The 13,965-nt window shown below is 43.9% G+C and overlaps 1 protein-coding gene across 1 annotated transcript in view; it reads left to right on the forward strand.

Moving 5' to 3' along the window:
• Positions 1-13,965, forward strand: part of PHIP (PHIP subunit of CUL4-Ring ligase complex) — a 303,792-nt gene that overhangs the window by 67,802 nt on the left and 222,025 nt on the right. The window contains exon 9 of the mRNA XM_075923789.1: positions 1,245-1,345. Coding sequence (XP_075779904.1) covers positions 1,245-1,345 — 101 coding nt within the window. The remainder of the gene's footprint in view (positions 1-1,244; positions 1,346-13,965) is intronic.

Below are 13,965 nucleotides of genomic sequence, written 5' to 3' on the forward strand. Positions count from 1 at the left end.
CAGTGGGGATAACCAGCAGAACATTTGTTTACAGCAAACAGGAATACATTTTTGTTCCAAAGGATATCAGAATCCAGACTCTCTGATATCTTTCTAATGTTATGGTCACAGATGTAACTATATATTTACCAGCAGTTCTTTTGCTTATGAGGGCATTGAAGAAAATCAAACTGGGCAAGGCAGTAATTATTTTAGTAGTTCCTATGTGGCTCATGCTGTATTGATTCCCAGAACCACTTTGCTTCTCCACTTATCCTCTGATGTGATTACTTCTGCTGTTGGGCTTCTTGATTCAGAAAATGGGAATCATCAATAATCTTCTTGATTGAGATCATGGGAATCTTCATTATTCCTGACTCAGTCTTCCTCAGCCTAGCCATGTGACTTTTGGATGGATGTCAGAACTAGAAAAGCTATATTTTTCAGAGGAACAAATTATTTTTATCAACAGTAGAGAAGAGCCTTCAAGAAATGGGTACAGATCAAAAATTGGTAGATTTGTGGATTAGATTGACCAGTTTGAAGTTATGCTTCTACAGTCCCAAATGCATTGTATTTTGGTCTGTGCTATATTTTTTTTCCAAAGACCTTGAAGGTCTTGCTAGGTTCTCTTAGGGTATGTTTGAAGGCCATTTCACTCCCCTGTAGATCACTGTTCTTCTTTGAGTTTTGTTGTTCCTATGTGTATTCTGCCATCAGCCTTTCTTCCCCTGTGTTTTGGACTCTTCCTATACTCTTTGGGATGTGTGGTAAAGGGCATGAGGTGGCAATTGGTCACATGCTTCTCCAAGTATGGGTTGGAGGACAGGATGTATGCATGAACCAAACAAACACTGCTAGCAGAAATCTCTGGCTCATGCACACCTAGAATGGAATCTTTGTAGGACAAAACATCTTGAACTCTAGTTACTGTATAAGTAAGTAACTGTTTTTTATGTTTGTGTTAGCATGTAGACTTGTACGCCTATTGGATTAATTCATGAGGATTGTTTTTGTGTGGGAAGGTAATCCTTCTGACAAACTATGCAATATTTTATCAGTTGGTGTTACTTTAATCATATGATTTCTCAACCCCCCTCCCCCCATACACACACAATGACTTTTTTTTTTAAGTATTGTTGGGCACTATTTTGATTTTGCAGTATAAAGACTGAATAATTAGGGATATTTTTCTCTGATAGATTTGGACAACAGCTGAGGAAAGACTTTTTTTAACCTGTTGTAGTTTTTGTTTTTTCCTCTAGTTTTCTCCATTGTGCAGTGGATCAAAGAGATATCTGTCTTCAACTGGAGCAGATGGAACAATATGTTTTTGGCTGTGGGATGCTGGGACCCTTAAAATAAAGTTAGTTGTATTTTACATATTCTTAATCATATGTCATGGAAGAAACAGTGGTTGATGTTGGAGAAATTTTAATTAGGAATTACTGTCAGCAAATTGAAAAAAAAGTAACATTTGTTAACTTTCTTTATGGTAAAAATGGAGTTTTTCTGGCACAAGTAGAACCTCTCTAGTCCACCCCCCCCCCCCCCCCCTTAGAACCTGAGTGGAGCTGAACCAGTGAATTTGCTGAACCATGGGAGATCAGTATTGTTTAGCAGCGTCACCGCACTTCCACTGCTTACTGGACTCTTAGAAGATATTTATGGGTGTATTCGAGCTAAATAACAGCACAGAACACTGAGAGCCTGGACTGGTGGCTGTATATAAACTTTATAAGACTCTGGGAAACTTGGCCACACCCGTGATAAATTGACATCCAGCTAACTAAAATCATGCTGGACCATGGACTAGAGAAGTTCAACCTGTATAAAGTTATGAATGATCTGTTTAAGGGTTAGGTTAGTACAGTTTTAAAGGGTGAAACAAATAAATTTAGCATCCAGCCTCACTATATTCAATTTAATACATTTTCTGTTCAGGTACACTTTCTGTGGTCTGGCCCACAAGCTTGATTTTTTTGACTGATTGATTGGTAGATGTGTATCTGGCTCTGAATTCAAATTGATATGGGAGTAGTGCTAAAGAAAACAGTAGAGCTGGAAGTTTCGTAATTCCAGGTGTTGGATGGGAGAAGGTATCCTCCAGTTAAAGCTTTTGAAATATCTTAGTGTTTTAATACTAAAATAAAGACACTTTATTTTATTCCACGAGGAGTAACGGTAGTTCAAATTAGAGATCCTAATTCAAACTACCTACTCCGTGCCGCGTGTGGCCGTGGGCACAGAGTTCGGACTAAGGGACTTTTAAAAATGGCGGCACCCGGGAGGATGCAAATGAAGCCCAGGATATTTAAATCCCGGGCTTCATTTGCAACTTCGAATGCCTATATTAGCCTCCCTAGTTCGAACTAGGGGGCTAGTGTAGGCATACCCTATCATAGTAAGTCAGGGAGACCAGTGCTGCCTTCTTAAAAGCCTGAGATACAATATGGTGGCTAAATGAGAATCTTAGCCATCTTTCTTTTAAGAAACAAGGCTTCTATCCCTTCTTACAGAGAGAGGGTCAAATCTGACCTGAGCATACACTAATGCAGTGGTCCCCAACGCGGTGCCCTAATGTCTCTGCACTAATGTCTCAAAATCAGAAGGCAAATAAAAAACTAGGGGAAAGTGAGCAGAGAGAGAAAAAGAGAAAAGTGTGTTTTTGTGTGTATATTGGCAGGTTGAGAGTTAAATTTTCCATGATCTTTGTACAATTGAAATTGTCAAAGATGAGACGAAAATAAAATGGAGGAAGAGTTAGCTGCAAGAGAATTAGAAATTATATGGAAGGAATGCTTAATTCTGTGGTATTTTAGGATGTCAGATCTAACCACCACAGGAGCAGTCCACAAAACACTGATTGAAATGAATGAAGCAGCTCACAGATCTGAGTTATTTTTTCTGGCTGTATGCAGACTCAAGCAAACTTCTCTACATGAGTTTACATTTGTGCATGGTTTCCAGTATTATTTCCTTGACTACAAGGTCTAGAAATATTTTTCCCTCTCAAACCTGAGATTTTCAAGCTCTGTTTCGAAGTACACTCTGCAGTGACAGAATTGTGAAATATTCTGCATGTGTATTAATGGGTGCTAATAACGAACCAGTCTTTTGAGGGGATGGACATGTGGGAATACAGAGGTAGAGGATCAGGGAGACAGAGTGGGATAGTTTGTTGAATGTAGAAAGTCAGTGGGAAGAGGGCACACTGAGACTACTTTGGATAGGGATCTTTGACCAATTCTTGTTCATTCACAACTCTAGTACATATCTGGGAACAAGTATTGAACAAGTATTGAAGGGAATAGCTGTTCTTCTTTGAGTGATAGCTCATGTGCATTCCAGTATGTATATGTGCTTTAGTTCCTTCTTTCTGCCAGTGATAGTTCTTGGAGTTCTGGACTTCAGACTTCTTGCTTAGCAAGTCATTCTTTCCTCTTGCGTAGTTAGTTGTGTAGATAGACTTGTTGTTTAGGTAGCGAGTATCTCTGGCGGGCTTTCTGTCCCTGCTATCTGTGAAACCTGTGGGGCACGCATTGTCCCCACAGGTTTAAACAATTTGCTAAGTGAAGGAAGCATATACTTGCAGATGGGACCCCTCCCCCCCACCTGTTTGCAGTGTTTTGAAGAATGCCATCTTCAAGACGAGTGTAGCATCTGCAGGGGTTTCAAGCCCTATACTAAATGTAAGTGTGACCAAAGACTTATGTTGCTCCTAATGGAGTCCGTGCTTTGGCCTCATAACACAGATTCCACTTCCTCGGTATGTAGTGTACTGGTCTTGATGTGGGACATTTCAGCTTTGAGATACGAGGAATGCCGGGACTATCAGCACTGCTCCCCCACTTGTAAGGCAAGCTCCTCAACATGGCACTGCTTCCATCCACCAGTGCCTCAGAAGACAGACCAAGGACACTCCTCCTCCAGGGGGCCTACTAAGGCCTTGGAGGCTGCCTGCACAGCACACTCCATCATCAGTGCCAGTGGAAGGTGGTCAGCAGAGCCCCAGACAGTTGAGATTCAATTTTAATTCTTTCTAATAGAGATGGAATTTTAAGAATCGAGCGTTTCCTCTGGCCTCTTGCTTTTCCAGAAGATTTCTCTGCATGTTTGATTAGTACTCTAGCACAGTACAGTAAACTTCCGATAATCTGGCACTTTTGGGACCCAGGGGGTGCCAGATTATCGGATATGCCGGAGTATCAGGAAGTACTCCGGAAGGGGGCGTGTGAGGGATCTGGGTTGGCGGGGAACGGCGTGGTGTGGGGCAAACCCTCCACTGTTATGCAGGGAGGCGGGAGAAGCCCTGCGCAGCCACCGGTGACAGGCCAGCTGGGGCTGCCGCAGCAGCGGCAACTTGGGGAAGTGGCGGGGCAGAGCAGCTCAGGTGCCGGTGGGTTGGTCCCGCAGCGCTGCCCCTGAGTGGCGCTGTGGGACCAACCCAGCAGCACCCCAGCTGCTCTGCCCCCAGCTTCCCCAAGTCCACCTCTGCTGAAACTGATGAACGGCGGACTTGGGGAAACGGTGGGCAGAGCAGCTGCGGTGCTGGCTCTGGTTGGTTCCGCAACGCCGGCCCTCATCCCCCTGCTCGGTGCCCGGCAGCACCCCAGCTGCTCTGCTCCTCAGCTTCCCCAAGTCCATCGCTCATCAGTTTCAGCAGCGGCAGTGGCGCAGAGCAGAGCAGCTTGAGGAATAAGAGATCCTCCGGAAAAGAGCTTATTTTCCGGAGGATCGCGTCCACACTGGCGCTTTTCTCCAGCTTATCTACAAGCCGGAAAAAAGCGGCAGCCATGAAAATGCAAATGCCGCGGGGGATATTTAAATCCCCCGCGGATTTGCCTGTTCCCAAGTGCTACATTTGCATCCCTTTTACGGAATAGGGGCCAGTGTAGATGTAGCCTCATAGTGTAGTGGATGTAGGTCCTCTGTTCCCTCAGGGAGGGCTCTTTGAACAGTTGTAGAGGGGGATCCTGCCTTCCTTCATTACTTGCAAGTTGTAGGCCTTTTCCTTTTCCTCAGTGAAAGACAATCTTTCAAGCATGTTTTAAGTAATAGTCTACATAGCATTGTGCAATCCATCTGATTTCTTTAAAATTGTCAATGTGTATTTTGTAAATAAATTCTTAGTCCCAGTTTATCATCTAGTGTTGATCTCTACAGTCAGTTTGCCTCCGTCCAAGATACGGGTCAAATTCAAACTGTAATCTGACATTAAGGTTTTTACCTCTGATTTATCATTAGTTTTCTTTGGTATGTCTTTCTGCTGTTTGCATTTAATATTGGGCCCTCACTCATATTCTGCTCTGTGATTCCTGTCTTCTTCTGGACATTTCCTGCTTCTAATTCTTTAGTACTATTCAAATAGTCAAGAATCTTTTTTTTCTCTTTTTTTTTAGTGTATTTGCCATTATGCCTTATGGTCTTTTGCTGTTATTGTGTTCCTGCCCCTACACTTAAATCTGTAGACGTCAGTTGACATTACAGTGGGCTAGCTTTGCCCTCTAACCATCAAGTGGCTAGATACTTGGCTGGCATAAATTGGGTTTGCTGAGATCCTGAGCCCCAAGTGCTTTTTAAAGTGTTAGTATATAATATAAAATGATAATGTGGGTGGAGACAGTTGGGACCCAAAAAATTTTTAATGCATATTTTTTCAATGTAAGAACTGTAAGATAAACTAATATTCTTGAATGCTAATGTCTGCAGTGAATTTTGATTGAGGCCAATGGGTTTTCTAAGTTGAAAAGTTTTTCCATCTTTTAAATTGTTGACTGAAATTATACTAAGAATTTCCATGAGACTAGGAATTTGCATTAGATTATTTGTAATGAGGTCCACAGAGCCATGCCATTAGGTATATTTGGTTTAAGCAGCCAAAAGTCTCTGCTCTTTGCAGTCTTGGAAGCTAACCAGAATTATCATTTTCATTGTCACATTTGTAGTGCCTAAGTGGAGTAAAATCTAGACCAGTAAAATATATATACTTGGTGCTTTAATGGAGCTAATTTCACAAAGCTGAAAACAATTATCTGAATCAGGTATGAGGAAGACACAATCAGAAAAATCTGAATAATTGGGAATCACTTAAGAGCATCTTAGTAGATAGTTCAGAAGTGGCTGTGCTACAATCAAAGCTGTGTGGACTGTTTAAAAAAAGACATGATTTAGTGGGGAAGCAGAGGCAGCTGTAAAAACAAAACAACAAAAATGTTGAAAAAATGTGGAATTGGTTAATAATTAATATCAATCAGAAGTTAGGAATTGTAGAAAACGGATAAGGGAAGCTGAGAAAATTGCAAAATCTTGACCATCAGAGCTGAGGACAGCAAGACAGGCTTTTTAGATATCTGAGGAACCAAAAAAAAAATACATGTCAAGGGTGTTGATCCATTACTATATGGCAATAGTAGAATTATTAATCATGCAAAAAAGGTAGAAGCATTCAGTCTATATTTCTATTCTGTATTTGGGGGAAAAACAGATGATATACTCTCATCCAGATGGCAATAAGACTCCATTCTACTGTTATCTCTGAAGCATGCTAAACTAAAGTCAAATGTGTTAAAATCAGCCAGGCAAGAACTTGTATCCAATAGCATTGCAAGAGTTGGCAACTTTATAAAGCACTCATTCAGTATGATTAAGGTTTATGCATTTAAATATAGCTAAATGTATACATTAAGGAACAAGGAATGTAGATCATATTTGCTGAAGGACTCAGTGACTCTGAAAAAGATTTTGGAGTCATGGTGAATAATCAGCTGAACACAAGTTCCCAGTATGATGTTGTAGGCAAAAGTTTATGCAGTCCTGCGATGCATAAACAGAAGAATCTTGAATAGGACTAAATAGATTATTTTACCTTTGTATTTGGCACTGGTCAACCACTGGTGGAATACTATGTCCAATTCTGGTGTCCACAATTCAAGAAAGATTTTACTAAATTAGAGAAGAGCCACGAGAATAATTAAAGGATTAGAAAATACACCTTTTAGAACTGGACTCAAGGATTACAATCTTTAATTCAACAAAGACAAAGTTAAGGGATGACTTGATTACAATCTAGAAGTACTTACATGGGGAACAAGTATTAAAAAATGGGCTCTTCAGTCTAGCAGAGGAAGATATAACATGATTCAATAACTGGAATTGAAGCTAAACAAATTCAGCCTGGAAATTGTGTCCTTTTAAACAGAGCGATTAACCATTTGAACATGGATGTGGTGGAGTCTCTATAACTGATCATTTTTAAACCAAGACAATGTTATTCTGAAAGATATGTTATCGAAATTATTTTGAGGAAATTCTAAGGCCTATGCTACATGGGACTTCAGACAAGATGATCACAATGGTCCCATTCTGGTTTTATAATGTATAATCGAAAAGGAATTTCTAGATTCAGGCTCTTTCCATTCAGTTCTACTCCAACATGCACGGAGCTACTCTTCATAATTGTTGTCAGCTCAGCTGTTTGCAGTCCAGCACATGTGCTAATGACTTCCTGCTCATCTCCAAGGTTGGAACCTGGTCTCCCTTAGGTAAAGATCAGTATATGTCTGGGAATCTCCCATAAGTGAAGCATTGGATTTTGGTATGTCTCTTTTTGGACCCCATTTAGCTCAAATATACAATCTGAATAATTTTATCAAAGTGGAAGATTACATGGAAGAGTCATCACAGTGCAATATCCAGGCAATGACATCTGAATTCTTTTTCCATCTGAAAAGAAGTCTCACGGTCAGCATAAGAAAATGCAGAGTTTGATCATTGAGGCTATTTAAATCATTTCAATAAAAAATACAAATCTGCTCTGGACCTATATTTTCCCTGTCATAACTCTGAGATAGAAAAAGGAGGAATAAGCCTTAAAGTGTCACTTCTGACAATGAAAAGAGCATTAAGGGTGAAGTAAAACCCCCTCCAGACATCTTCATAGTCTAAAGAACTTGACTTGGTGGTTCCCTCTAGAAGATGCACTCAGAGATGCAGAGTGAAATTTGCTTCTCCTAAATGGGGTGAATCCTTCTATTTTTGATGTGTCAGCTCTCAGATCTGACTTTAAAACAATGAAAATCCAGGACAAACTTTTTATTCCCTACTGATTATTTTATGATGCTTAAAAGGGCAGTGTTTATAGTGGATTTGCTTCCAGAGGAGATTTGCATACAGAAAAGCCAATCTAATACAGAAATTGAGAAAATTAAGCAATAGTATTCCTTTGGTTTCAGTTTAGAATCTTTATATCTGTAAATCCTCCTATAGAGGAAAATTATCCAAAAGGAATAGGAGCTTTCAGGAAAGGCCAAAAAATTGAGAAGAGTGGTTAACCTATGTTACAGTATCCACAAGCCAAAATCAAGTCAACCTTCCAAAGGTTGATGCAGTCCTTTTCTCTTTTTAGTCAAGATCATATCCATTCCAATAAAAGGGAACCTATTACCAAATGACCCAATAGAAAGGGTGATTTAATTAACAGTGAAGAAATTATGAAGTTGTCAGCTATCCTTAGAGTTTTGGCTGCTTGATTTTCCAGCATACAATTCTAGAATACAGAATAGTTTTTATTCAGGATTAATTTCTGAAAAAGATGTTTTTAGCTGCTGCCTTCATATCTGACACCTTTGAGGAGGATCTTTGGTACTCAGCTAGGGTAATGGATTACATTATAGTAGCACTCTAACCTATGACTGTAGGACTGGAAGGGAGGTCTGTGGCTACTTAATGATACTTGATGTAAGCTGTTTGGTGAAACTGTTGATAAAATGGTAGCAGATTCAGTGGAAATGCCAAAGATTGTGGCCCAGAACAAGTCAAAGAGAAACTATGGGTTTTATTCCTGATTTTGCAGTCCTTTCATACTGACTAATATTAAAAAAATCATACAGAAAAGATTTCAGCTTCACCAGAAAAATATAGAAGCCATCCATGTCAGAGTTGAATTCTTCAGTTACCTGAGGCTCTTTTAAGCAAGCCTCATGATTTTTGCGCAGTCGAGGGTAGAATCCCAGTTGGCAGGCAGCTTCTTGAGTTAACAGCTTCCTGACTGCTAATGAATTTGAAAAAGTGGACTATGGAAAGAGTTAAAAAGGAATATTCTTTGTGTGTCTTCAGATTTACCCCATCCCATTTGTCAAAAGAGCCACAAGAGAGATTGAACGTGCAAATAGCCATCCTTTATTTTCCATGAATGTGAGTGACTAAACTTCTCCCTGTTTCCAGAAAGGAGTTGAGATGTTTACTGTACCTTGTTGGTCATAGTGGGATAAAAATCAGGTCTTCATTTTTGTAATATCTCAGATTAATTAAGACATTAGAACTCAAGGTAGAGACATTTAATATTTACATTAGCTTATATCAGTATGGGGCACCTAATGACATGGTACATCTGTAGGATGCCCAGCTCCCTCTCGTAATTCATCAATATCACTGATACTTCCTGTGTTTTGCTGTAGGAGCACTCTACTAATGTCCTTGTATTTTGGTTTGCCAGCGGCCCTGCAAGTGTTTCTGAAAGCATTATGCTGAAGTGTTTCTGGATGCATTATGCTGAAGAGCCACAGCTTTGTTTAATTTGGTGAAGTTAGTTAATATCTCTTACTGCTTGTACTCTTTAGAGTTGAGAAAAATATGTCTCTCTAAAATGTATTCCTTGGGTAAGAAAGATTAGAGAAGCCCTGAAATCTGATCAAAGTGGTCAACAACCCATGTTCTCATGCTTCTGTGATCAGTAGCCTCCTGAACAGCTGTTCCTCAGTGGACTTGTGTTCTTACGAAGACGCTGTAGACTTTCTTCTTGTTCTTCACTCAGTCTCTTCATTCACTATTCCTGGGTGAATTCTGCACCACTGCACATGTGCAGAATTCATGTCCCCTGCAAATTTCTTTGCTCCCATGCAGAAAAATTACTTTCTGAAGGGGAAGCCAAGTGAAACCTCAAGAGCAGTCATGCACCCCTCCACAGCCATGTGGATATTCTTTTGGGCACTTGGAGCGGCTGGCAGAAAGTGAAATCACTGGGAGCAAGGGGCTTGGGAAATGCTTGGCTGAGGATGATTCAGCTGTTAGCTGCTACTCTGTGCTGGGCTGGGATGGGGTGGATGAGAGTTGCTGTACCTGTGAAAGGAGTAGCTTGGACCAAGTCAGACCCACTCCCTAAACTTGCCCTGGCTACAACTCTAAGCTTCACCCCCATTGTTCCTCAGCCATGGGATAAGGGGTCAGTATATGGGAAGCTGCTCAGCTGTTGACTCCCATCCTCATGCATCTGGACTAGGGATGTTAACTAACGATTAATTTACTAGTTGAGTTGTGAATGAAATTTCCATTGACTACTCAACCAGTCGATAGGCACTTCCCCATTCGTCCTTTGAAATGTACAAGGGCCCCCACTGGGGCTCTTGTACATGTCAAAGGAGGAATGCGGAACTCCGCCTGCTGCTGGGGGCCAGCAGCTTTGAAATGTACAAGAGTTCCCAGCAGTGGCTTTTGTACATTTCAAAGCGGAAGTGCCCTCATGAAGCCTGGGGCCAACAGGGGACTCATGCTGCACTGCTGCTCTGAAATGCCATGTGGAACCCGGAGTCAGCTGGGGAGTCCCAGCTGACCCCGGGCTCCACGGGGCATTGCCACTTTGAAATGCCGTGGTGATGTTTCAAAGGGGTAGCACTGCCTGGGCGTTTGAAAGCAGCACCGCATGGAGCTGACCCTGGGCTCCATGAGGTGCTCAGAGGCGTAGCAAAGAGGGTGAGTGTGGGGGGGGGCAATTGCCCCCAGGCGCCATGCTAGGGGGGCACTGAGCTGGGGTGGGAGCGAGCACATGCTGCGCAGGCTCACCTGACGCTAGATCAGTGAGCTGGCAACTGGGCCACATGCTACCGCCTGGAATGCACTGAGCAGAGGCAGTCGACAGGAGCAGCCTCTTTTAAAAGTAAGGTTAACTTTCCTGACTGGTTCCTCTGGCTCTGTGGGGTTGCTTAGTACTGAAGGAGGAAGATTTAGTGGAGGGCTCTGGGGTTGCCTGGCTCTGGCATCAGCTGGTAGAAAACCTGCCAGTCTCCAGCAGCAGCCCCTGGTGGGGCAGACCAGGGCCAAGGGGAATGGAGCGGGGAGGGGGGGGGGCAGAGGCGTGTAAGGGCAAGCAATGGCAGGGGGAGAGTGCAAGTGCGGGGTGGATCTTGGGAGGAAGAGGTAGCTCAGGAGTATTTTGGGAGGGTGAGACTGTGTGTGTGGGGGGGGGTGGCCTTGGGGCAAGAACAACAAGGTGCGGGATCATGGGTCTGGGTGCTTGTGCCCCCCAACTGCACATTTTGGGCACTTCTGTGATTCTGGGCTAGCAAAGCTGGGTCCGCCCCGGAGCAGCGCCCAGCCAAGGCAAAGGACAGCACATGTTAAAGACCCAGAGTAAAGTGATGGCTTGGCTGGTGGGGAAGCGAGAAGAGCTTTGTCATTTGTGAACTCTGTCCCCAAGTGCTGGGAGCGGAGGTGTGGGAAGCCCCCTTCCCTGTATGCTGAATTTGCCAGTGACCTGCCGCCTGGCACCCGGTTCCCTACCCACTGACTTTCAGCCACTCACCAGTCTCACTGGACTGCCTCATTTGATTTCATCCAGACACAAAGCACTGTCAAGCAACTGATGGCACCATCTGCCCACTGGAATGGTACCAAGCCCGCTTGACCAAGGCTAGACTTGTACTTGCCAGCCCTTGCTCTGCCCATTGGTAACACTCAGAGGACTTTCCTGAGGAGGCCAACATTGTTCCCATTTTACAGCTGGGGAAACTGAGGCACAGCGGGGGCTGTGACATGCCTGAGATCACACACCAGGCTGGACTAGAAGCTCAGTTTCCAGTAGTTCTGGGGCTGTCTACACGGGCAGCAAAGATGTGAGTGCAGCACAGACTACCATAACCCGGCTCACTGCAATCTGATTAATGTGGGGAACAACCGCATGGTGGAGGGGCTTCAGCAATCATGCCCTGTCTAGCTCATGCTGCAGTCAAGCCACCCCTGCTCAAAGGAGACCACTCTGGGAGCTGCCTGCCGGCCCATGGTGCAGCCCAGCTAACGGCAGCAAAGGGCAGAGACGGATACCTGGGAGCCACCCCTGCTTCTCCCATCCACTTAGCTCCACCCCTAGGCTTGCTGAGGCCTCTGTGGGGAGTGCTTTGGACCTAGCCAATTCACTCCCCTTGTGCCGCAACACCGGCCTAGAGGCACCACAGGGCCTGGCCCCGGGGACCTGACAGTGTGGGAGAAAACAGGGCCTGACCTGATCCCCAGTTCAAGGGATCCACTTGAGGGAGGGCCCTAGTACCACTGGTGCTCAGGAGGCTACAGGGCCTCTCTAGGGGGTGCTGGCTCCGGTTCAGTCCCAGGGCAGGAGGCAGAGGCTGGCTCACAGAGGTATGGATTGGCTCTGGGGATTCTTCCCTTCTAGGGGGCACCAGCCCCCATCTAACGCCATGCGGGCAGTATAGAATAACAGAACACTAGAGCTGGAAGGGACCTCAAGAGGTCATCAAGTCAAGTCCCCTGCCCTCACAGCAGGACCAAGCACCCAGGGCTACTCAACACATGGCCAATGGGCCTCATGCTGCCCACAGCCAGTTAGTTTGTGCGTCGCTGTGCAGTTTGGGTTTATGTGGGGATCAACACGTGGCTGGCGAGTGGAAGCCAAAACAAAAAAGTAATCAGTGTAATGATCTTCTGTTGAGATGTGTTTTAGTAGTTAAATCTTGGACTGTCATTGCTCATGAAAAGTGCCTGGGTAGAAATCAGGTAAATGTTGCTTTTTATTAATATCAGCAGAACTGACTTAAATGGGGCCTGTGTGTTGTGTAGTCTTGCCTTTATTCATGCCTGTCAGTGTGGGAGAAGCTATTTGTATATTTTTTTTTTTGCATAAGCAATCACACTTAAGTCGAGGCCCTCAGCATGTTCTTTAAGTATCCATGTGGCCCCCGGGGCTTCCAAAGTTGAGTTGCCCTAGCTCATCCCTGACAGGTGTCTGTCTAACCTGGTCTTAAATATCTCCAGTGATGGAGATTTCGCAATCTTTCTAGGCAATTTATTCCAGTGTATAACCACCCTGACAAGCAGGAAGTTTTTCCTAATGTCCAACCTAAACCTTCCTTGCTTCAATTTAAGCCCACTGCTTCTCATCCTAACCTCAGAGGCCAAGCAGAACAATTTTTCTTCTTCCTCCTTATGATACTCTTTTAGATACTTGCAAGGTGCTCTCATGTCCCTTTTCGGTCTTCTCTTTTCCAAGGTAAACAAGGCCAATTCCTTCAGCCTTGCCTCATAGCTCATGTTTTCTAGAAGTTTCATCTTTTGTGTTGATCTTCTCTGGACTGTCTCCAGTTTCTCCACGTTTCCTGTAATGTGGCACCCAGAACTGGACATGATACTCCAGCTGGGGCCTAATGTAGATGGCTCATTCCCTGCCTAGGGAATGTGAGACTGGGCGCGTTAATTTCCAGTCCTCCTGTTTATTCTTTTCCTAAGCCAGGAGGGCACAGTAGTTCTGATGGTGGCTCTGCAGGAAGGCAGCCCACACTGCTCCCTGCCTGAAACGTTGTGCAGGTGTTAAACAGCTGTCCAGCCCACTCTAGAGCTGACTGCATTTCAGCGTGCCTGAAGCAACACAGCACCAGCAATGGACAGGAGAATGGCTCCCGGGGATGGCTTGCTCATGACTGATTCAGTCCCATTGGATGGGCCTCAGCCTCTTTTCTTCCCCTCTCCCGCTTTGCAATGGGGCTGTAGACTCAGGGAGGAGAGAGGTGGAGGCAGGCAGAGGTGTCTCCCTGCAGCAGATGTAGACACGTCTCTGTATTAATCATTCTCTCATTGAAGTTTTTAGCTTTGTATTGAGTCATTTTACATGGAAACTTTGTATTACGTCTTGGTAGAATAGTCTCTAGGACAAGTGAGAGAGAGACTATTCCTGTGAATGAGATGGGAATGTATAAGGCGGAA

The sequence above is a fragment of the Pelodiscus sinensis genome, chromosome 3, assembly GCF_049634645.1.
Source record: "Pelodiscus sinensis isolate JC-2024 chromosome 3, ASM4963464v1, whole genome shotgun sequence".
Taxonomy (NCBI): Eukaryota; Metazoa; Chordata; order Testudines; family Trionychidae; genus Pelodiscus; species Pelodiscus sinensis.